Source organism: Pseudoliparis swirei, chromosome 5 (genome assembly GCF_029220125.1).
Source record: "Pseudoliparis swirei isolate HS2019 ecotype Mariana Trench chromosome 5, NWPU_hadal_v1, whole genome shotgun sequence".
Lineage (NCBI taxonomy): Eukaryota > Metazoa > Chordata > Actinopteri > Perciformes > Liparidae > Pseudoliparis > Pseudoliparis swirei.
This window is the reverse complement of record NC_079392.1, coordinates 536,390-559,693: the sequence shown is the minus strand read 5'-3', so window position 1 is coordinate 559,693 and position 23,304 is coordinate 536,390. Positions and strand designations below refer to the sequence as shown.

Genomic DNA, 23,304 nt, shown 5'->3' with positions numbered 1-23,304 from the left:
TGGACCCATAAGCAGCTCAGTGAGGGTCCTCTCAGGAGGGGCTGTCCCTGCTGTGTCTCTCATGAACTCGTTGTTCACAGAAGTTTTCCCAAACATCTAAGAGTTATTTTTATTGTTTTATTAGGACAATGTTGTTCTGCAGTTTAAAGTGAATATATATATATATATTAGTGTTGTTACGAGATGTGCCGACGCTTCGAAGCGTGTGTCGAGTAATGGAGGGGGCGTTTCCTCGAAGCGCGTATCAAGGGTTAGGCTTGCTTCATTTAGGGGAGGAGCCAAAAATGATGACGTCCGAAGCCTCGCTGCCCGGCTGTACCACGTGACTGCTTCGGGAAGTGGTTCAGATTTTGCCGGGAGGTTTGACAGCAATATAAACCCCTCAGGCTCCATTCAACATGTGGGTTGTTGGTTGAGAGTTTGGAGAGTTTAGAGAGAGAGAGATATTTTGGAGAGTGAGGAGAGAAGGATAGGTGATAAGATGAAACTGTTATTTCTGAATAAAAATGAATAAAATGTCCCCTGTCCTGTACATCACTGTCCAAGTTATACAAGCATAGTCAGTCCCCTCTTCCTAGTTACACACACACGTTCACTGTCCTCTGCCTGCCCATGCCATTTTCCTAAAGTGACATTAACATTATTACACAACCTGCCGTATCATATGATACTACCATTTTAAGAAATGATGAGCATTATTTAAAGCTCATAAATATAGCGTTGTGTTTCCCTAGCCAGCACATCATTAATGACATATACTTTCAATATTTAAGAACGTGTAATTAGTGTAGCAGCCACACAGTATTATATTCAGACTTATTTCACACAAAAGGAATAAAGATTGCTTTTACAGAACTCTGTCACGTGTCTTGACGTTGGCCATGACGGGACTCTTCTCTGATGACGTGAGTGAAGGTTTCTGTGTCTCGTGACGTCAGAATGAAGCCTGCAGCAGCAGAGCTCCCCATATGATCTGAGTGTTGCTCGATGGCGACGGCCGGCCTGGAGGCCCTGAGCTGGGGATGCTCTCATGAATCAGGAACCACAGGGAACCTCAAGCGTCCTACATGAGCCTCTAGACGAATAGATCGAGCAGCGACAGAAGCAGGAGATTGCACCATTCACCCCAATAAAGATCCTCTCACGCAAACACGGCCTCACACGGCTCCAGTTTGAACTGCGTTGCCTCATTCACCTTTAGAAGGGTTTTACTTTACATCGTTATTAAGCATCATTACGTCATACACGTTTAACACATGTTGACGACGTGTTTTGAAGTAGAGTGATCGTATAGTGTCGAAGCAGTCCCTCGTCACACGTGATAACAGCTCTACGGTGAGGTTGTTTACAAGAACCACCATCTGTCGCCCGGGTACCGGGCTACGGCGCGTTGTAGTCTCGCGATAAGTGTCCGAAGGCGAGCTGCACCCACGAGACTGTCGTTTCGCGCGCTGAGGCTAAGCTCCAGTCACATTCCAAACGGACAGCCCTCTTAGCCAATGAGCGCGATTTGCTCGGACGAATTCAGCCAATGGCGGAGCAGCATTCTCAGAGCGGGCGGGGTCTGAAAGTCTTGAAGAATAACTCATTGATCTCCAACTAGCAGAGAGTTGGTCGCGCGAACCTTTCTAACAAGTTATTTGCGGAAAGCCTGCGCGGTTCTCCGTTCACGTGAATTCCGTGTTTTCACTTGGACGAACTAACAGGTACAGCGTGTTTCTCTTCTGTTTTCACAACTTTAAAACATGTTACTCATTGATGCCAGTTGTTAGCTCACTGGTTAGCTAACTTGACAAAGTACCTCGTTTCTGTTTGTGTTGTCGTTACCGGACCAAGTTTGCCGCCTTTAACGAGCTCAACTAAACTCATCGCCATGTTGAGTCAGCGGACGGTGGCTCGTGAGGTCGAAAGTAGCGCTTTCTTTGAGCTACCGCGTCGTGCCTGTAGCAGGAGGTGGTAACGTGGTGTGCTCGATGGAGGAGCGGGTCTGTTGTTGATCTGTAGTCCGGCCTCGAGACGAGGAGCAAGAACTACAACCTGATGAAACACACACGCCTCCAACCGAGCGACGCGCTCATGGTTCTGTTCTCCGCGTTTGGCTCGTGGAGAACTGGCTCGAGCTTTTCATATTAAGAAAGAAAGAAAAATAAATGTTTGTAAAATAAAACCTTCGCGTGGAGGAAGTTTAGTGCTGTGTTGTTGTCGTGTTCCCTGCTGTCGGCTCCGTGCGGAGCAGCTCGGAACCAAGTGTTTAAATGTGTTCTAGTGAACATGCAGAGCCTCAATAACCGAGTTGACGATGCTCGCGTCTGTTTTACGGTCAGAGCCACATTGTTTGCTGCTCTGCCTCCGGATGTGCTTTGAAGGAACGGGGCGTGGCCTGCAGCTCCGTTTCCCGCACTGTATTCAAATGAGCTGGTTGTGTGACAGCCAGTACAGCATGGACACACAACAGGACTAATGTCCACTCGACAGGACTAATGTCCAGACGACAGGACTAATGTCCACTCGACAGGACTAATGTCCAGACGACAGGACTAATGTCCACTCGACAGGACTAATGTCCACTCGACAGGACTAATGTCCAGACGACAGGACTAATGTCCACTCGACAGGACTAATGTCCACTCGACAGGACTAATGTCCAGACGACAGGACTAATGTCCACTCGACAGGACTAATGTCCAGACGACAGGACTAATGTCCACTCGACAGGACTAATGTCCACTCGACAGGACTAATGTCCACTCGACAGGACTAATGTCCAGACGACAGGACTAATGTCCACTCGACAGGACTAATGTCCACTCGACAGGACTAATGTCCAGACGACAGGACTAATGTCCACTCGACAGGACTAATGTCCACTCGACAGGACTAATGTCCAGACGACAGGACTAATGTCCACTCGACAGGACTAATGTCCAGACGACAGGACTAATGTCCAGACGACAGGACTAATGTCCACTCGACAGGACTAATGTCCACTCGACAGGACTAATGTCCACTCGACAGGACTAATGTCCAGACGACAGGACTAATGTCCAGACGACAGGACTAATGTCCACTCGACAGGACTAATGTCCAGACGACAGGACTAATGTCCACTCGACAGGACTAATGTCCACTCGACAGGACTAATGTCCACTCGACAGGACTAATGTCTACACTACAGGACTAATGTCCACACTACAGGACTAATGTCCACTCGACAGGACTAATGTCCACACTACAGGACTAATGTCCACACTACAGGACTAATGTCCAGACAACAGGACTAATGTCCACACTACAGGACTAATGTCTACACTACAGGACTAATGTCCACTCGACAGGACTAATGTCCACACTACAGGACTAATGACCACTCGACAGGACTAATGTCCAGACAACAGGACTAATGTCCACTCGACAGGACTAATGTCCAGACAACAGGACTAATGTCCACTCGACAGGACTAATGTCTACACTACAGGACTAATGTCCACACTACAGGACTAATGTCCACACTACAGGACTAATGTCCACTAGGGCTGCAACAACGAATCGGTAAAATCGTTAAAAATCGATTATTAAAATAGTTGGCAACGAATTTCATTATCGATTCGTTGTCGCGCGATTATTACGGCGCTCAATAAGTCAGAGTATAAACAAAGTTGATTTGATCGCAGAGCGGCGCAGGAGAAACCAGAGCGGAGCGAGAGGACAGAACGCTGCGTTGTGAGAGCCAATCAGCGCTGAGCTGCTCCTCTGTTGATGAGTCTAATTGGCTGCTGCTGCTCACGTGGCGCTGGATGCGGAAGTCATTCACGTAGTCGGAGACATTCACGGAGCTGAGTGCGCCTCCGGGTGACGTCATGACCCCAGACACCAGGGCGCTACATGTCACCACGTGTGGCATTTCCACAAGAGGATAACGTAGAAAACGTGGTTATTTATTCCGTGGCGGATAGCGGAAAATATTTTGCAACGGAGATAAGCCACGATGCCACTCGCTGTGAGCGCTGCGCGTGCAGACACCATTTATCGGAGCGGAGCAGCGCGTGCGCTCTGATCGCTCTTTTAATGAAGTATCGATACTAAAAATATGCTAAATCACATCGTTTTTTAACGTACGGGTACTTTGTTAGCATCGCTACACCGTGCAGCGTGACAGCAGTAGATGTAGCGGACTAACATTCAAGCTAACATAACTTCCCAAACGCTGTGGACATCTGAACGCTGATTGGCCGAGACGCAACACGTCCATCAAAGATGTTCTATTGTGAAGAAGAGCACCACTCCACATTTTTTCCGCGTCTCACTGTAATCTCAACGGCAGCGGGCCAGGTGAACAAAATAATAAATCGGAACGCGTCTGATATTGTTCAGGGGGCGGGACCACTGCTCAGGAGAGGAGAGCTGTCAGTCTGTTTGTGACGGTTCATCACCATGGTGACCAGTGAACAGGTTCATCACCATGGTGACCACTGCTCAGGAGAGGAGAGCTGTCAGGTTCATCACCATGCTGACCAGTGAACAGGTTCATCACCATGGTGACCAGTGAACAGGTTCATCACCATGGTGACCAGTGAACAGGTTCATCACATGGTGACCAGTGAACAGGTTCATCACCATGCTGACCAGTACCAGGACCTTTCCATGACTTTAAACCAAATTTCCATGATTAAACATTTAGTGAAAACTTTGTCTATACGTGACAGTGAGAAGATGTAGTGTTTAAAATAACAATGATAATTCCAAAGCATACCGTATATATACCGTGTAAATTAACATTTGAATCAAACAAATTTGCATTACTTTTCCAAATATTTTGGGATTTTATTTTTTTCAATTACTTTTCTAGGCCTGCTAATAGCCATTTAAAAATGCCATGACTTTTCCAGGTTTTCTATGACCGTACGGACCCTGTTTTGAATAAAGGGTTGAAAATTAAAGTTTTTTTGTTTTTTTATTCGATTAATCGATAAAATAATCAACCGATTAATCGATTATCAAAATAAACGTTAGTTGCAGCCCTAATGTCCACACTACAGGACTAATGTCTACTCAACAGGACTAATGTCCACACAACAGGACTAATGTCCACACTACAGGACTAATGTCCACACTACAGGACTAATGTCTACTCAACAGGACTAATGTCCACACAACAGGACTAATGTCCACGGCGAGATGTCCACTATGGACCAGGACTAGATCCAGAAACATGTCCACAATACACCAGGACTGATATATTCAGATTAATTTAGTCAATTCTTGGACCAAAATTAATAACTTCTAGACTTAACGTGTATGTTGGAGTTGGCAGCGTCTATAAAAGTGAGAGCTCCAGGAGAAACGGTCATGGGGTAACAGTCATGACTTTGTGCAGATCGGAGGAAAAATTACAGATGATGTGAAAACTAAAATACTTTTTCTTGGCAGACTTGAGCCGTATCGTATCAGACGTGGTCTTGATCTTTGGTGAATGTTTTTGCAGTGCATGCAATCAAACACAAATTATTGGCCTTCCAATATTGAAGTTTAACACTCCTGGCTTTCTGGTGTCTCAGCGGAGCGGACGCTAACGGTGGTCTGTTGACACAGGGCAGCATGTGGATTCAGGTGCGCACCATGGACGGGAGGGAGACCCACCGGGTGGACTCGCTGTCCAAGCTCACCAAGGTGGACGACCTGCGGCTGAAGATCTCAGAGCTCTTCAAGGTGGAGCCGGAGAAGCAGAGGCTGTTCTACCGCGGCAAGCAGGTGAGCTCAGGTGTAGTGTCTGTGGAGGAGATATGTCATGGATGGTCATCTCCTTTAGTTCCTCATGGACAAAGAATACACAAACAACACTTTAAAAGGTAATGCACGGTTTGTTGGAGCCATGCGTGACGTCTGCATTGTTTTGGGTGTGGAGCATTTCTCAGGTTGACCACAGGGGGCAGTGTGGAGCAGTGTGCAGGTAGTTTATTCACAGGTAATGATGTACGGTGACGGGGTGACCGCACGCTTTTTACCGCAAGCAACACAGACGAGTTACATTATTATTATTGAGTTGTATTGTCAGTTGTGAAATGAAACCCCGGCGGCTGCAGTCAGGTGAGCGTCCGGCCCGGTGGACAGACGCCACGACCGCTTCACGTGAAACCAGAAGAAGCATCGGGGCCGGGACGACCACCTCTCGTCTGCCTTGGCTAACCCCCGTGTTCCCCAGATGGAGGACGGCCACACCATCTTCGACTACAACGTGGGGCTGAACGACATCGTGCAGCTGCTCGTCAGGAACAAGATGCCGGCCGTCGACGTCATCAAGAGCAAAGACAAGGAGGCGGAGCTCTCCGACTCCGACTCCGGCTGCGGCTCCACCCAGAGTGAGTCCGACAAGAACTCCACCCACGGAGAGGCGGAGGCCCAGACGGCCGCCGGCCCCTCCGCCCAGACGGCCGGCTCGGAGCCCGGCGGCCCCCCGGAGCTCGTGGACCCGGGGTTCGGGTCCTACAAGGTCTGTTTCAAAGCTGGTGGAGGAGATTTGAAGTCGTATTCGGTGTTTGCAGGTCACTGTTGTTGCCTCCGGTCTGTTGGTGGCATGTCGGAGGAAGAGACGACTGGAGACCACGAGTGAACGCGTGTTCCCGTGGTTCACAGCTTCAGGGGCCGACACAAACACATCGGTGGTGCTTTTGCCAACCTAAAAGAAAGTTGGAAAAGTTAACGCTCGACAACTAAATGCAGTATAAGAATTCTTTAACTAATTTTATGCAAGAAAAAAAATCTAATTAATTGTCAATATAACGCAACACAAAAAATTGTTAAACAGTTATTGGTGTACAGAAGAAGCTTATTGAGCTCATCAAAAGAGATGAGCTGGATGGTGTGTTCAAGTACTGATAATGTAATATAAAGCTGCTTCATTAGCCAGGACCAGAGCCTGAACGCCCCACGACAGCCTCATGCTCCAGGGCCGCTGTGGGCTCATGGTGTGAGGTCTACATATTCGACAGAACATTCCTAAAACTGAAATTATTATATGTTATTATCCTGTATTGAGCTCTGGTGGTGCTGATGTGTCTTCAGGCACCATAACTGAAGTATCCAGACGCAGCTCAGTGCTGTCGTGCTGCTACCTGAGGTTACCTTGGTGAACTTTGCATGAATATTTAAATGTTGGTGATTTCCATAAAGGGGGAGGAGCTGCTGGATGCGTCCGTCTCCTGTGCTTCCCCCCATCTTAAGGCGGCGTGAAGACGTGTAGTTCGACTCGCTCTGCGTCAGGATGAAGCGTTCAGAACAATCACAAACTTACAAAGTGTGGACTGTTCTCAGAGCGCTAGTTTGTGTTGAACGCCGTGAGGAACGCGTCTCATTGGTCCTCTCCTCCAGATCAATGAGCCGGTGGACGCTCGGGACCTGAACATGGGCGCCTGGTTCGAGGCCCAGATCGTCAACGTCACCAAGACGACGGCGACACCCTCAGCGGAGGCTGCCGAGGCCCCGGCCGCCGAGGTGATCCTGTACCACGTCAAATACGAAGAGTGAGAACCGTTTACTCATGTTAGAGTCCTTATGACATCATCCTGTAGGAGATCCTCTCCAGTAGATCCTCTCCAGTAGTAGATCATCTGCAGTAGATCCTCTCCAGTAGTAGATCCTCTGCAGTAGATCCTCTGCAGTAGATCCTCTGCAGTAGATCCTCTCCAGTAGTAGATCCTCTGCAGTAGTAGATCCTCTGCAGTAGATCCTCTGCAGTAGTAGATCCTCTGCAGTAGTAGATCCTCTGCAGTAGATCCTCTCCAGTAGTAGATCCTCTGCAGTAGTAGATCCTCTGCAGTAGTAGATCCTCTGCAGTAGTAGATTCTCTCCAGTAGTAGATCCTCTGCTGTAGTGGATCCTCTGCAGTAGATCCTCTCCATCGTGCAGGGAGCACCTTGATGTCTCTGATCTGGTGTCGTTTCCATCCAGCTACCCTGAGGACGGCGTCATCGAGCTGCTGTCCAGGGACGTGCGCCCGCGGGCCCGCACCGTGTACCAGTGGCACCAGCTGGAGCCCGGCATGGTCCTCATGGTGAACTACAACCCCGACGACCCCAAGGAGAGGGGCTACTGGTACGACGCCGAGATCCAGAGGAAGAGGGAGACGCGCACGGCCAGGGAGATCCACGCCAAGATCCTCCTGGGGTGAGACTTACTGGAGGTCAGAGGTCAACCTGGTCACTGTTCATGTGGAGGGTCAAAGGTCAACCTGGTCACTGTTCATGTGGAGGGTCAGAGGTCAACCTGGTGACTGTGTTCATGTGGAGGGTCAGAGGTCAACCTGGTGACTGTGTTCATGTGGAGGGTCAGAGGTCAACCTGGTGACTGTTCATGTGGAGGGTCAGAGGTCAACCTGGTCACTGTTCATGTGGAGGGTCAAAGGTCAACCTGGTCACTGTTCATGTGGAAGGTCAGAGGTCACTGTGTTCATGTGGAGGGTCAGAGGTCAACCTGGTGACTGTGTTCATGTGGAGGGTCAAAGGTCAACCTGGTGACTGTGTTCATGTGGAGGGTCAAAGGTCAATCTGGTCACTGTGTTCATGTGGAGGGTCAGAGGTCAACCTGGTCACTGTATTCAAGTGGAGGGTCAGAGGTTAACCTGGTCACTGTGTTCATGTGGAGGGTCAAAGGTCAACCTGGTCACTGTGTTCATGTGGAGGGTCAGAGGTCACTGTGTTTATGTGGAGGGTCAAAGGTCAACCTGGACACTGTTCATGTGGAGGGTCAGAGGTCACTGTGTTCATGTGGAGGGTCAGAGGTTAACCTGGTCACTGTGTTCATGTGTAGGGTCAAAGGTCAACCTGGTCACTGTGTTCATGTGGAGGGTCAAAGGTCAACCTGGTCACTGTGTTCATGTGGAAGGTCAGAGGTTAACCTGGTCACTGTGTTCATGTGGAGGGTCAGAGGTCAACCTGGTCACTGTGTTCATGTGGAGGGTCAGAGGTCAACCTGGTCACTGTGTTCATGTGGAGGGTCAGAGGTTAACCTGGTCACTGTGTTCATGTGGAGGGTCAAAGGTCAACCTGGTCACTGTGTTCATGTGGAGGGTCAGAGGTTAACCTGGTCACTGTATTCATGTGGAGGGTCAAAGGTCAACCTGGTCACTGTTCATGTGGAGGGTCAGAGGTCACTGTGTTCATGTGGAGGGTCAAAGGTCAACCTGGTCACTGTTCATGTGGAGGGTCAGAGGTTAACCTGGTCACTGTGTTCATGTGGAGGGTCAAAGGTCAACCTGGTCACTATTCATGTGGAGGGTCAGAGGTTAACCTGGTCACTGTGTTCATGTGGAGGGTCAAAGGTCAACCTGGTCACTGTGTTCATGTGGAGGGTCAGAGGTTAACCTGGTCACTGTATTCATGTGGAGGGTCAAAGGTCAACCTGGTCACTGTGTTCATGTGGAGGGTCAGAGGTCAACCTGGTGACTGTGTTCATGTGGAGGGTCAAAGGTCAATCTGGTCACTGTATTCATGTCGAGGGTCAGAGGTCAACCTGGTCACTGTATTCATGTGGAGGGTCAGAGGTTAACCTGGTCACTGTGTTCATGTGGAGGGTCAAAGGTCAACCTGGTCACTGTGTTCATGTGGAGGGTCAAAGGTCAACCTGGACACTGTTCATGTGGAGGGTCAGAGGTTAACCTGGTCACTGTGTTCATGTGGAGGGTCAAAGGTCAACCTGGTCACTGTGTTCATGTGGAGGGTCAGAGGTTAACCTGGTCACTGTATTCATGTGGAGGGTCAAAGGTCAACCTGGTCACTGTTCATGTGGGGGGTCAAAGGTCAACCTGGTCACTGTTCATGTGGAGGGTCAGAGGTTAACCTGGTCACTGTGTTCATGTGGAGGGTCAAAGGTCAACCTGGTCACTGTGTTCATGTGGAGGGTCAGAGGTTAACCTGGTCACTGTGTTCATGTGGAGGGTCAGAGGTCAACCTGGTCACTGTGTTCATGTGGAGGGTCAGAGGTTAACCTGGTCACTGTGTTCATGTGGAGGGTCAAAGGTCAACCTGGTCACTGTGTTCATGTGGAGGGTCAAAGGTCAACCTGGTCACTGTTCATGTGGAGGGTCAGAGGTTAACCTGGTCTCTGTGTTCATGTGGAGGGTCAAAGGTCAACCTGGTCACTATTCATGTGGAGGGTCAGAGGTTAACCTGGTCACTGTGTTCATGTGGAGGGTCAAAGGTCAACCTGGTCACTGTGTTCATGTGGAGGGTCAGAGGTTAACCTGGTCACTGTATTCATGTGGAGGGTCAAAGGTCAACCTGGTCACTGTGTTCATGTGGAGGGTCAAAGGTCAACCTGGTCACTGTGTTCATGTGGAGGGTCAAAGGTCAACCTGGTCACTGTGTTCATGTGGAGGGTCAAAGGTCAACCTGGTATCTGCCTGTCGGTTTCTCTGCAGCGAGGCCGGAGACTCTCTGAAGGACTGCCGCATCATGTTCCTGACGGAGCTCTATAAGATCGAGGAGGCCGGCGCTCTGGGCGACGCCCCCGCCGGAGCGGAGAGTCCCTTGAAGAGTAGGTTCCGGAGGCCTCGATGAAGAGGAGCTCTCGTGAATCACGGGTTTGAAGTGTCTGTCCACATGGAGCCTCATTGAGCAGGTGATCCCGTCTGTCCTCAGGGTCCAACGGGCCCGAGTGTAAACACTGTCAGGACGACCTGAAGAAGAACTGCCAGTGGTGCAACTGCCACGTGTGCGGCATGAAGCAGGACCCGGACAAGCAGCTGCTGTGTGACGAGTGTGACCTGGCCTTCCACACCTACTGCCTCAGCCCGCCGCTCAGCGGCATCCCCGCCGACGACGACTGGTGGGAACCGGCTCACGGCACGCCTTCACGTAGCTCACGGCACGCCTTCACGTAGCTCACGGCACGCCTTCACGTAGCTCACGGCACGCCTTCACGTAGCTCACGGCACGCCTTCACGTAGCTCACGGCACGCCTTCACGTAGCTCACGGCACGCCTTCACGTAGCTCACGGCACGCCTTCACGTAGCTCACGCGACCCCTTCACGTAGCTCACGGCACGCCTTCACGTAGCTAACGGCACGCCTTCACGTAGCTCACGGCACGCCTTCACGTAGCTCGCGGCACGCCTTCACGGAGCTAACGGCACGCCTTCACGTAGCTCGCGGCACGCCTTCACGGAGCTCGCGGCACGCCTTCCCGGAGCTCGCGGCACGCCTTCACGTAGCTCGCGGCACGCCTTCACGTAGCTAACGGCATGCCTTCACGTAGCTCACGGCACGCCTTCACGTAGCTAACGGCATGCCTTCACGTAGCTCACGGCATGCCTTCACGTAGCTCACGGCACGCCTTCACGTAGCTAACGGCACGCCTTCACGTAGCTCACGGCACGCCTTCACGTAGCTAACGGCACGCCTTCACGTAGCTCACGGCACGCCTTCACGTAGCTCACGGCACGCCTTCACGTAGCTCACGGCACGCCTTCACGTAGCTAACGGCACGCCTTCACGTAGCTCACGGCACGCCTAAATCCACGGAGCTAACGCACGCCACGTAGCTAACGCATGCCTTCACGTAGCACACGGCATGCCTTCACGTAGCTAGGAGCCACGTGCTAAATGCGCCTTCACGAAGAACACTTAGCCTTCACGTTTGAGAACACGCGTTGCAGAGCTAAGCACGTTGTCACGGTCGCCACGTGTCACCGGCACGCCTTCACGTAGCTAACGCACGCCTTCCGCTAACGGCACGCCTTCACGTAGCAAGCTACGGCATGCAGCTTGACACGCCACGTAGCTAACGGCATGCCTTCACGTAGCTACGGCATGCCTTCACGTAGCTAACGGCATGCCTTCACGTAGCTACGGCATGCCTTCACCGCCACGGCACGCTTCACGTAGCTAACGGCACGCCTTCACGTAGCTCACGCGCTCACGTAGCTAACGGCACGCCTTCACGTAGCTAACGGCATGCCTTCACGTAGCTAACGGCATGCCTTCACGTAGCTAACGGCACGCCTTCACGTAGCTCACGGCACGCCTTCACGTAGCTAACGGCACGCCTTCACGTAGCTCACGGCACGCCTTCACGTAGCTAACGGCATGCCTTCACGTAGCTCACGGCATTCACGTAGCTAACGGCACGCCACGTAGCTCACGGCACGCCTTCACGTAGCTCACGGCACGCCTTCACGTAGCTCACGGCACGCCTTCACGTAGCTCACGGCACGCCTTCACGTAGCTCACGGCACGCCTTCACGTAGCTCACGGCACGCCTTCACGTAGCTCACGGCACGCCTTCACGTAGCTAACGGCACGCCTTCACGGAGCTAACGGCACGCCTTCACGTAGCTAACGGCACGCCTTCACGTAGCTCACGGCACGCCTTCACGTAGCTAACGGCACGCCTTCACGGAGCTCACGGCACGCCTTCACGTAGCTCACGGCACGCCTTCACGTAGCTCACGGCACGCCTTCACGTAGCTCACGGCACGCCTTCACGTAGCTAACGGCATGCCTTCACGGAGCTAACGGCATGCCTTCACGTAGCTAACGGCACGCCTTCACGTAGCTCACGGCACGCCTTCACGTAGCTAACGGCATGCCTTCACGTAGCTAACGGCATGCCTTCACGTAGCTAACGGCATGCCTTCACGTAGCTCACGGCATGCCTTCACGTAGCTAACGGCATGCCTTCACGTAGCTAACGTCATAGGTTCACGTAGCTAACGGCATGCGTTCACGAAGCTAACGTCATGCGTTCACGTAGCTAACGTCATACGTTCACGTAGCTAACGGCATGCCTTCACGTAGCTCACGGCATGCCTTCACGGAGCTAACGGCATGCCTTCACGTAGCTCACGGCATGCCTTCACGTAGCTAACGTCATACGTTCACGTAGCTAACGTCATATGTTCATGTAGCTAACGGCATGCGTTCACGTAGCTAACGTCATGCGTTCACGTAACGCATCGCTCACGAAGCTAACGTCATGCGTTCACGTAGCTAACGTCATACGTTCACGTAGCTAACGTCATACGTTCATGTAGCTAACGTCATAGGTTCACGTAGCTAACGGCATGCGTTCACGAAGCTAACGTCATGCGTTCACGTAGCTAACGTCATACGTTCACGTAGCTAACGTCATACACGTTCATGTAGCTAACCATGCGTCATGTATCTAACATGCATCTGGGTTTTTTTCAGATGCAATTCATATTTTTCTAAAATGACGTTCTAACAACTCAAGAGCTGAGTGTTTCAACTGTTTACCTAATAAACCCAGAATGCATTGCAAATACTACTTTCCCCGTTTTTTAAGTGCTTAACCTCTTTATCTCTTTGAAGCTGAATCCAACGTCCGTCTTTCCTTTGTGAGCTGAGCTCACCTGAGTTATTAATGTGCTCGACCTCTAATGACGGCGTTGACCCTTTCCTCCACTCCTCCAGGTATTGCCCGGGTTGCCGTAACGACGCCAGTGAGGTCGTGTTGGCTGGAGAGAAGCTGAAGGAAAGCAAGAAGAAATCCAAGATGGCGTCTGCCAGCTCCTCCAGCCAGAGGGACTGGGGCAAGGGGATGGCGTGCGTCGGGCGCACCAAGCAGTGCACCATCGTCCCCTCCAACCACTACGGGCCGATCCCCGGCGTCCCCGTCGGCTCCTTGTGGAAGTTCAGAGTGCAGGTCGGTCAGCGGGGGTCATGAGGGCTGCTCGATGTCCGAGTGGAAACCAGACGAGGGTCCGGCTCCACCACGACGTGTTGATGTGTTGATGTGTTGACGTGTTGACGTTTAGATGTGTTGACGTGTTCCTCCCCAGGTCAGTGAGACCGGCGTCCACCGGCCTCACGTGGCCGGGATCCACGGCCGGAGCAACGACGGCGCCTTCTCCCTGGTGCTGGCGGGAGGCTACGAGGACGACGTGGTGCGCTGCTCCTCCGCTCCACATCGCGCTGCGCCTCCGCGCGTCGTCGGTAACGTGTGACGCTCTCGTTGCAGGACGATGGAAATGAGTTCACTTACACGGGATCTGGAGGTCGAGACCTTTCTGGAAACAAGAGGACAGCTGAGCAGTCGTGTGACCAGACGCTGACCCACATGAACCGGTACGAGGACATGTGACTTCCTCTCCGCCAACAGCATGCTGTTTCACGGTGCTCATCTTCATGGCTTCCTCCGGTTCTCAGGGCCGTGGCTCTCAACTGTAACGTCCCCGTCAACAACAAAAATGGAGCCGAGTCCAAGAACTGGAAGCAAGGGAAGCCGGTGAGGGTGGTGCGCAGCTGCAAGGGCCGCAAGCACAGCAAATACTCCCCCGAGGAGGGGAACCGCTACGACGGCATCTACAAGGTGAGAGGCTCGGGACGTGTCCGTGTCGTCAAACGGACGCATGCCGCACCTCCACCGTGAGGAGGACCTCTTGTTGAAGAGCTGTGACCTTTGACCCCTCCAGGTGGTGAAGTACTGGCCAGCCAAGGGCAAGTCCGGCTTCCTGGTCTGGAGGTATCTGCTGAGGCGTGACGACGAGGAGCCGGCTCCGTGGACCAGAGACGGGAAGGAGCGCATCAAGAAGCTCGGGCTCACCCTGCAGGTAGCTGACCGCGCCGCGGGGTTATTATGGGATGTGTACATGCGTAAGGCTGGAGAGATGAGAACAGCTCCAATAGAATAAACCTCACTACAAAGTTCCTTTACTTAAGCACAATGTGTTGTGTAGAATGACATGAACACTAACTGTCCTGGTTTCACACATCAAAGCAGAACAACGAGCTTTGAGCTGATTTACTGCAGTAACTTTAATTAAATGTACTCGTGTCTTTCTAGTATCCTGCTGGTTATCAGAAGGAGAAGGAAAACAAAAATGAAGTAGAGGAAGAGGAGGAGACACCAAGCAAGACAAAGAGGAAGAGGAAATCTCAGGGCAGCGGTACGTGGGAGTTTTAATTTGGGTTTCCTTCATTCGGGTCTCCCACTGCACCGGGAGACGGGTCCGTGGAGGACGGCGTCTCAGGGATCGTAGGCCGTTGGTCGTGCTCCTCCACTCGAATGATTTCATTTCCATCCTCAACAGATTCCTCAAAAACTTCTCCGGGAAAAACTCCCAAGAAAAGTAAAGTGGAAGTTTACAAACTCACGCAGGAGCAGAAATCCCTCATCAAGAACGACAAGTCCAACAAGAAGGTCTGGGATGAAGCCATGGAGTCGCTGGCTCTGGGACCGGTCAGTACAGCATGCATGTGTATTTAGATTTATTTATATATATTTATATATTTTATTTATATATATAAAATTTATATATATTTTATATTTATTTATATTATATTTATTTATTTATATATATATCAGGCATGAGAATCCCTCACCTTTCGGCGAAATTCGCCGTTTTGAAACCAAAATAGGTGACTTACGTGAATCGTGTAGATCCGAAGAGTTTTTGTTTGGGGGGGGGGTCAATTGGCCGGCCGGCGTTTATGAGATTGGAGTGGGACACGGAGAAAATGTGGAGTGGTGCTCTTCGCAATAAAACATCTTTGATGGGACGTGTTGCGTCTCGGCCAATCAGCGTCAAGATGTCTTCAGCGTTTGGAGGTTTAGGTTAGCTTGAATGTTCGCCCGCTATCTGCTGCTGTCGCGCTGCACGGTGGAGCGATGCTAACAAAGTACCGTACGTTAAACACGATGTGATTTAGCATAGTTTTAGTCTCAATACTTCATTAAAAGAGCGATCAGAGCCGCGCTGCTCCGTGTCGAGCTGTTTGCACGCGCAGCGCAGCGCTAACAGAGAGGGGCGTTAAGTGGCGGAATTTTCGGCTTTAAAAATAAAAATAAAAAAAGATGCCAGAAGTGAAATGTTTAAGTTCAGTCTGTAAAGTTCTGTAACTCTCCAGCTGCTCATCCTGATGAACTCTGGATCCTCTGGTCAGAGACTAACGGCCTCATAGTGTATAATCAATGCTATGATGGCTCCATGTAGTTTCATTCATATCTTGCTGTATTAATACTAATATTACTGCCATTTGTTAAGTTGAAAAAGTTGGTAAAAAGTAAACCATACAGATATTTTATTTATTACTATTATAGATAAATATACCAGTATCGTATTTATGGTATACTGTTTTTATGGTATTGTATCATGATATTTATGGCAGGTATGGTATAGAAGACAACCAGGTAGAGGCAGAACAGACTCGAGGAACAGACTCATGGCTCAGCAGAGCACAAGACTTGAAGACTTGTTCACGCCAACAACAACAAAAGGAAGTTGGTTCATGAATGACCATATTATTAGTGCTGTGAAAAATAACGCGTTAACGCGTTATGATTAAATTACAGGATTAATTAGTTTAATTTTTTTACCGCATTTAGCGCATGCGCAAAATGAGCTTCCAATCCACCACTTCAACCTGAACTCTGTCCGCTCTCATGCAGACGGTCTGTTCATCGGTAATGATCTTTCCGCAGGTTCACCTCCGGAAACCTTGTTACGACTTTTACTTCCTGTAGATCAGGGTCTCAACACGTCGATCGCGACCTGCCAGTCGATCGCGGCGTAGTGTCGGTAGATCGCATGACATTAAAGAGATTGGCCCGCCCCCTGACATGTTCTCTAGAGCACGTCTTTGTTCTTTTATTAAACTAAACGTCTGTTGTTGATCGTATCTCCACAGCAGCATGTCATTTCTGTCTCTTCGCGTTGCGTTAACACTTATCGATCTCCGTCTCGCGCCACAGAGCTCCGTGCGCGCGCATCGGGACCGAGCAAAACAAAAGTCACTTGTCAATCTGTCCACCTGTCCGGGCCGGTGAGGTTTCAGCTTTGCAGCGGTGTCCCCGCCGTCCCTTTCATCACGGCCCAGTTCATGAAGAAAACCCACACAGTCAGTTTGCCTCAGCAGCTGCTAGAGGAAGACTAGAGGCCTTTAGATTGTATCATGGTGGAGTTAATGGTTGACAAACAAGAGAAACATGTTCTGTTTAACCCTCCTGTTACCTTTACATTTACTAACATATTTTACCCTCGGGGTCAATTTGACCCCAGCAATTAAAACCTCCAGAAAATTATTAGAATTAATATTGCTTCCCAAGTTTAAGTGTGAGGTACTTTATGTTTGTTTGTTGACTACCTAAATAGCCCTTTAAATAAATAAAAAAGTTGATATTTCTGATATGTTTGACACAGTGAAAAACAGCCTGGGGTCAAATTGACCCCAAAGAACACCGACATTAAACATTGAATGGGGTCAAATTGACCCGAAAGGTAACAGGAGGGTTAAACATTCTGTTTAGGATGAAGATGTATTAATGTTCCATATGGAAGAAAACTGCTAAATAACTGCTGAGTTGCAGCACCATTGTATAGAAGAATGTATAAATGTATATATCCGTCTTTTGTCATAAATCTCTGTTCTCACAAAATATACCGAGAATATCGGTAATATGTGATTAATCATGATTAATCCACAGAAACCTGTGATTAACCTGATTACAAATTTTCATCGTTTCACAGCCCTACATATTATACACTATTACTATTATTATAGTATTATAGGCCCGATCACTGACTTGGTGTCAGAATGGAGGACCTATAGATTATCATACAACGTTCAACATCGATGTTCGTGGAAGTCACCACCAGCACCCCCCCCCCCCCCTCACCTTTTTCACCCCTGACCCGTTTTCATGCCTGATATATATACAGGGTGTCCGCGGGTCCTTAAAAAGTCTTAAATTGCTTTTCCTAAAAATAAGGCCTTAAAAAGTCTTAAATTCAGATTGGATTGGTCTTAAAATTTTTGGGTGTCATGTCATTACGAATATGAGGCATTGTGTTCCGCCAGGTCCGTATTTTGCTCCGGTTACTCTGCGGCGTCTCTGGTGTCACCGGGGCCACGCCCCTTCTCTTAAAGGGGCCCCGCGTATTCGGTCCCATCCCCGACAACGTGAAGCATCGACTACTTTAGAAAACATGGCAGGATGCAAGTTCAACAACGGCTTGAAAAGAACGTGTGTTTCTGGTCACGGTCGGTGAAATGCTTCTGAAGCTGCGTTATGTGTCGGGAGACTTTCCAGCGGTGGAATCTCACGAGCAGAGCAAGAAGCACAGAGACTAGCGAAGGCCGCCAGCAGCGCGCGGGGCTAGCTCCTGCTCCGCCGCCCGCAACAACCTCAACGCTACAACGATGGAGGTCACCGGAGGAAATCCAGCGCCGTGCAACAAAGAGCTCATCACCGAAGACCAACGCTGCAGTGCGTTCTTCATTCTGTTCCACGAGACTCTGGACCAGACCACCGCGAGCAGACAGCTGGACTTCATGTGCTATTGGTGAAATGACCACGTCCAGTCAGGATCCTCTGGAGCTCATGGGCCATGACACCAGGACCTACTTCAGCATCTCAAAGTAAGTCTAACATAAATATATGTATTAACTAACCTCATGTATATGAGTATGTGTATCATATAGTTAAGCTTTACTCGTGTCAAGTTAATAACAGCTATGCATAGGCGCACTACACATTAATTAGACTAATTAAAAATAGTTTTAGAATGGTAGTAGAGTGGTGTTTACCTGTCAATATGTCTACCTAGTGCTCACTAGGCTCAAGGGATGGCTCACGTTGCTTAATTTGAAAAAATAGTATTCATTCATATTGATCCAGTCTGACATTAATCTGAAGTGGTGGTGTCATAAAGAGATGTGTTGACTGTTGTATGGCTAATGTCTGCCTTTTTTCTTTCTTTTTCCCAGGAGAATGGACCAAATGTCAACTGGAAGTTTTTATATTAATAGATACAGTTTGAAAAGGATTGTTTTCCTCGTATATTCACAAAAGCTCAGGAGTAGACATGAACCTGTGCACAAACATCCATCACATAGAGACATAAGAACTCACACACACACACACACACACATACATTCTATTATGTAAATGAATTTGCATTTTAAAAGCAGCTGGAATTGTTATTTATGTTATTTTATAGATTTTTTTGTTCAAAAGGAACTATGTTGCCCGTATTTTTAAAATATATTTACTTGATGTTATAAGCATTTGTTCATGGGACTTAAATGTTCTGAACATGTATTAATAAATATAATTTACAACAGCAATGACATTTGTGTTAAACTTTTGCATTACACCATACTGTTAATTTTAAACAGACATCAGTGTGTTTACTTTGAATTAATTAATTTAGATTAATGTATATTTCCATCGTAAGTTAGGTCTTAAATTTTATTTAGACGTGGTCTTAAAAAGTCTTAAAAAGTCTTAAATTTCACTGGTTTATTCCTGTAGACACCCTGTATATATATATATATATATACGCCACCAGCAGGATCTCTAGATGTTGTGTTGGGGAAACTGTTGACACACTGAGGACAATGTGATGTGTGGTGAGCAGAAGCACTTTTAAATAAGCAGTTTTGAAGCAGACGCTTCCGATGGTGAGATTTGAATCAAACATCAAAAGTGTCCGAAGCAGCAGAAGAGTGAAACCTTGAGACGATGACGGTGACCTCTGGTCCTGATGAGGCGTCTTCACTCTGTCAGACACACGGCGGTGAAGCTGCTTCACATGTTTCATGTTTTCTTCCTGCAGAAGTTCTTGAACAAAGTGGAAGAGATCTTCCTGTGCATCTGCTGCCAGGAGGTGGTGTACCAGCCCGTCACCACCCAGTGCCAACACAACGTGTGCCGGGTGAGATACTCGGTCTGTTGGTCACACTCCACCGCGGGGTTATTGCCCTTGAGCAAAGCTGTGGACATGTCGTTGAAAGAAGACCGAATGAGCGTTATGCTCCTGGACCCTAGGGCTCACGCGGGGTCCTGGGGCGGTTGCATCAGGGTTCGTACGCTCATGGAAAACCTGGAAAAGTCATGGAATTTTAAAATGGTCATTTCCAGGCCTGGAAAAGTCCTGGAAAAAACAAAAATCACAAAAGTTTTCGAAAAGTCCTGGAAATGTTTTATATTCACGTGTTCATTTACGCCCAGTTTGAACTAATGAACATGTTTTTAGAAAGAAAGACGCTCAAAATATAAGCCGGCATACGCTCTCTTACTGGCGCCGAAATTATTATTTTTCCGCGTTGCAAGTGAACGCACCGAAACTGGAAAGGTCGCTGGTCATTTGTTAAATTTAATGTATCCTGTATGCTTGGGAATTCACAGTTTAAATACTAGATGTTCTCACTGTTTCATGGATAAACCGAGATGTCAGTTTGGTCATGGACGTTTGGTTTAAAGTCCTGGAAATCCAACATGTGTCAGAACCCTGACTGGTTCTGATGGGTTGGAGCTCTCCTCTGAGGCCGAGGAGACGAGCGGCCATGTTAACCTGCAGCTGTCTTCCCCAGGAATGCCTCCAGCGGTCCCTCCGAGCCGACGTGTCCACCTGCCCGGCCTGCAGACACGACCTGGGCAAGAACTCCCCCATGGCGGTCAACCAGCCTCTGCAGGACATCCTGCACCAGTTCTTCCCCGGGTACCACAGCGGCCGGTGATCCGCCGGCTGACCTCAGTGAGCTGTCAGGGGGTTTCAGGAGAGGCAATAAAGAATCACTTCTCTTAATATATTTTATGACTATAAAGCCGTTGTCGTGGGCCTCTTTGCTCCCGGTTCCACCTCTGATCCGCCGGGCCGGTGGAGGAGTTGAACATCCTTTGTCGCTGAGCCGTTTATCTGTTCCATTAACTAACGTCATATTGTGAAATGTTTTAAATCCCTCCACGTCGAGTCCAACGTGCTTTCACCTGCTTTGGATATTCTTTTTACGGCTTTTATTAGAATCTGGATCTTATCGTTTATCGTTGGTTTGGTTGGTGCCGCTCTGGTGCATTTAGGAAAAGAGAAGAGAGATTTGAGTGTGGAGGCGGGGCTTAGTTGGGTTAATTGGGTTGCAGTGGGTTACATCTAGAAGCCTTTCCTGTGGGTGTTCTGCACAGAATGCAGCTTCTGTTCGACAGACGGGTGGTGAGCTCTAAACTCGGGTCACACTGAATGTTTGTCTCTGGAGCTCTGACTCGTCTCCACTGGACTCCGATAGACAATGATGTAATCGTGACAGACTTGCAGACCGAGTGAGTCGAGACCCGATGGGATGGAGGAGTGAACCACGCGGCTCAGACGGCCTGAGGACCGCGTTGAGTTGTTTTTCGCTCTGAGCAGACGGGAAGTCGGTGTCTGGTTGGCTTCTCTAACGAGTATCCGTTGCTTGAATATTTCCATACGGTAACTTTATACCTGTGTATTAAGTTCGGGAGGTTTTGAACTATGAATTTGATGCAACCTGGAAAGCTAAACAATGAACTGGTGAAGATTTAAATTCTCCCTGTTGTGAAAAGTCTAAAGAAACTAAAGTGCCGACGGAGAGTAAAGTAGGAGTCCTTTAATTGGAGCAGTAGACCTAAAAGACACCAAATCTAACCTGGCTAGAACGTTTTGTACCTTTTTTAAATGAAGTTTTACTTCATCTTTTATAATCCATTACTGCCATCTTTGTGAGGGGGGGGGGGGGTGTTGAGTCAAACTTGTGATACCTGACTTATTTACAAACAGGGAATACTTGTGTTGAGAAGACATGTTAAGGAACATCCACACACTGCTCCTGAAAGACTAAATTATTATAATTTGTTATTGACTACTTTTTCCGTTTCCTTTTTTCCTTCATGAGTTGTTGGTGTTGAGCTTCAGCAGCAGTGTGTGACGCGGTCTTTCTACATGCCGTGTGAGTTTTGATGAAGACGCATATTTTGATACTGGGAAATGTATATTTTCTAAAATTGTATAATTAGTAGTCCATTGTTTTAGTTTTGATATGTAGTTTTAAAATTGCTTGCACACTTTTTTGGTGCAACAAATTGTCAATACATGTTCAGTGTTATTCAATAAAAAAAGTTTAAATTATCTATCTTTCGTTTTTTGGGTGGAGGGGTGCTTTGAATTTCTGATAATGTAAATATCTTTAAGGTGTATGAAATGTTTGAAAAAAGATAAATATATATACACTACCGTTCAAAAGTTTGGGATCACCCAGACAATTTCATGTTTTCCATATCAAATGAGTTGCAAAATGTATAGAAAATATAGTCAAGACATTGACAAGGTTAGAAATAATGATTTGTATTTGAAGTATTAATTTTCTTCCTTCAAACTTTGCTTTCGTCAAAGAATGATCCTTTTGCAGCAATTCCAGCATTGCAGACCTTTGGCATTCTAGCTGTTAATTTGTTGAGGTAATCTGTTGAAATGTCACCCCACGCTTCCTGAAGCACCTCCACCAGTTGGATTGGCTTGATGGGCACTTCTTGAGGACCATACGGTCAAGCTGCTCCCACAACAGCTCAATGGTTGAGATCTGGTGACTGGCCACTCCATTACAGACAGCAAGCTGCCTGCTTCTTCCCTCAAGAGTTCTTCACAATGTGGAGGTGTGCTTTGGGTCATTGTCCTGTTGGAGGAGGACATTGGCTCCAATCAAGCGCTGCCCACAGGGTATGGCATGGCGTTGCAAAATGGAGTGATAGCCTTCCTTATTTAAAATCCTTTACCTGGTACCTCCCACTTTCCCAGCACCAAAGCAGCCCCAGACCATCACATGACCTCCACCATGCTTGACAGATGGTGTCAGGCACTCTTCCAGCATCTTTTCACCTGTTCTGCATCTCACAAATGTTCTTCTGTGTGATCCAAACACCTCAAACTTGGATTCATCTGTCCAGAACACCTTTCCCAATCTTCCTCTGTCCAATGCCTGTGTTCTTTTGCCCATACCAATCTTTTCTTTTCATTGGCCAGTCTCAGATATGGCTTTTTCTTTGCCACTCTGCCTAGAAGGCCAGCATCCCGGAGTCGCCTCTTCACTGTCGACGTTGACACTGGCGTTTTGCGGGTACCATTTAAAGAAGCTGCCAGTTGAGGACCTGTGAGGCGTCTATTTCTCAAACTAGAGACTCTAATGTACTTGTCTTCTTGCTGAGTTGTGCACCGGGGCCTCCCACTTCTCTTTCTGCTCTGGTTAGAGCCCCTTTGTGCTGTTCTCTGAAGGGAGTAGTACACACCGCTGGAGGACATTTTCAGTTTCTTTGCAATTTCTGCATGGAATAGCCTTCATTTCTAAGAACAAGAATAGACTGGCAGTTTCACATGAAAGTTCTTTTTTTCTGGCCATTTTGAGAGTCTTATCGAACCCACAAATGTGATGCTCCAGATAATCAACTAGCTCAAAGGAAGGCCAGTTTTATAGCTTCTCTCATCAGCAAAACAGTTTTCAGCTGTGCTAACATAATTGCACAAGGGTTTTCAAGGGTTTTCTAATCATGTCTTCTAAAGCG

General features: G+C 48.5%; 1 protein-coding gene and 1 long non-coding RNA gene across 3 annotated transcripts; both read left to right on the top strand.

Moving 5' to 3' along the window:
- The first annotated feature begins 1,617 nt into the window (after positions 1 to 1,617).
- uhrf1 (ubiquitin-like with PHD and ring finger domains 1) lies at positions 1,618 to 21,877 on the top strand. Of its 2 annotated transcripts, none has more exons than XM_056414927.1 (16): positions 1,618 to 1,706; positions 5,590 to 5,748; positions 6,200 to 6,487; positions 7,366 to 7,517; positions 7,945 to 8,160; positions 10,412 to 10,527; positions 10,632 to 10,818; positions 13,425 to 13,656; positions 13,793 to 13,897; positions 13,972 to 14,078; positions 14,160 to 14,322; positions 14,426 to 14,563; positions 14,797 to 14,899; positions 15,044 to 15,192; positions 19,571 to 19,669; positions 20,328 to 21,877. In XM_056414927.1, exons 2-16 carry the CDS (start codon positions 5,596 to 5,598, stop codon positions 20,472 to 20,474), a joined length of 2,355 nt encoding a protein of 784 aa, XP_056270902.1. In that variant the 5' UTR covers positions 1,618 to 1,706; positions 5,590 to 5,595; the 3' UTR covers positions 20,475 to 21,877. The 2 variants fall into 2 exon arrangements, with proteins under 2 accessions (XP_056270902.1, XP_056270903.1); XM_056414928.1 differs by having other exon boundaries at positions 1,662 to 1,706; positions 5,556 to 5,748.
- On the top strand, positions 15,208 to 19,079 carry LOC130194049 (uncharacterized). The gene is made up of 2 exons (XR_008831782.1): positions 15,208 to 18,371; positions 18,720 to 19,079. It is a non-coding gene; the product is annotated as an uncharacterized LOC130194049 (long non-coding RNA).
- Positions 21,878 to 23,304: the final 1,427 nt, after the last annotated feature.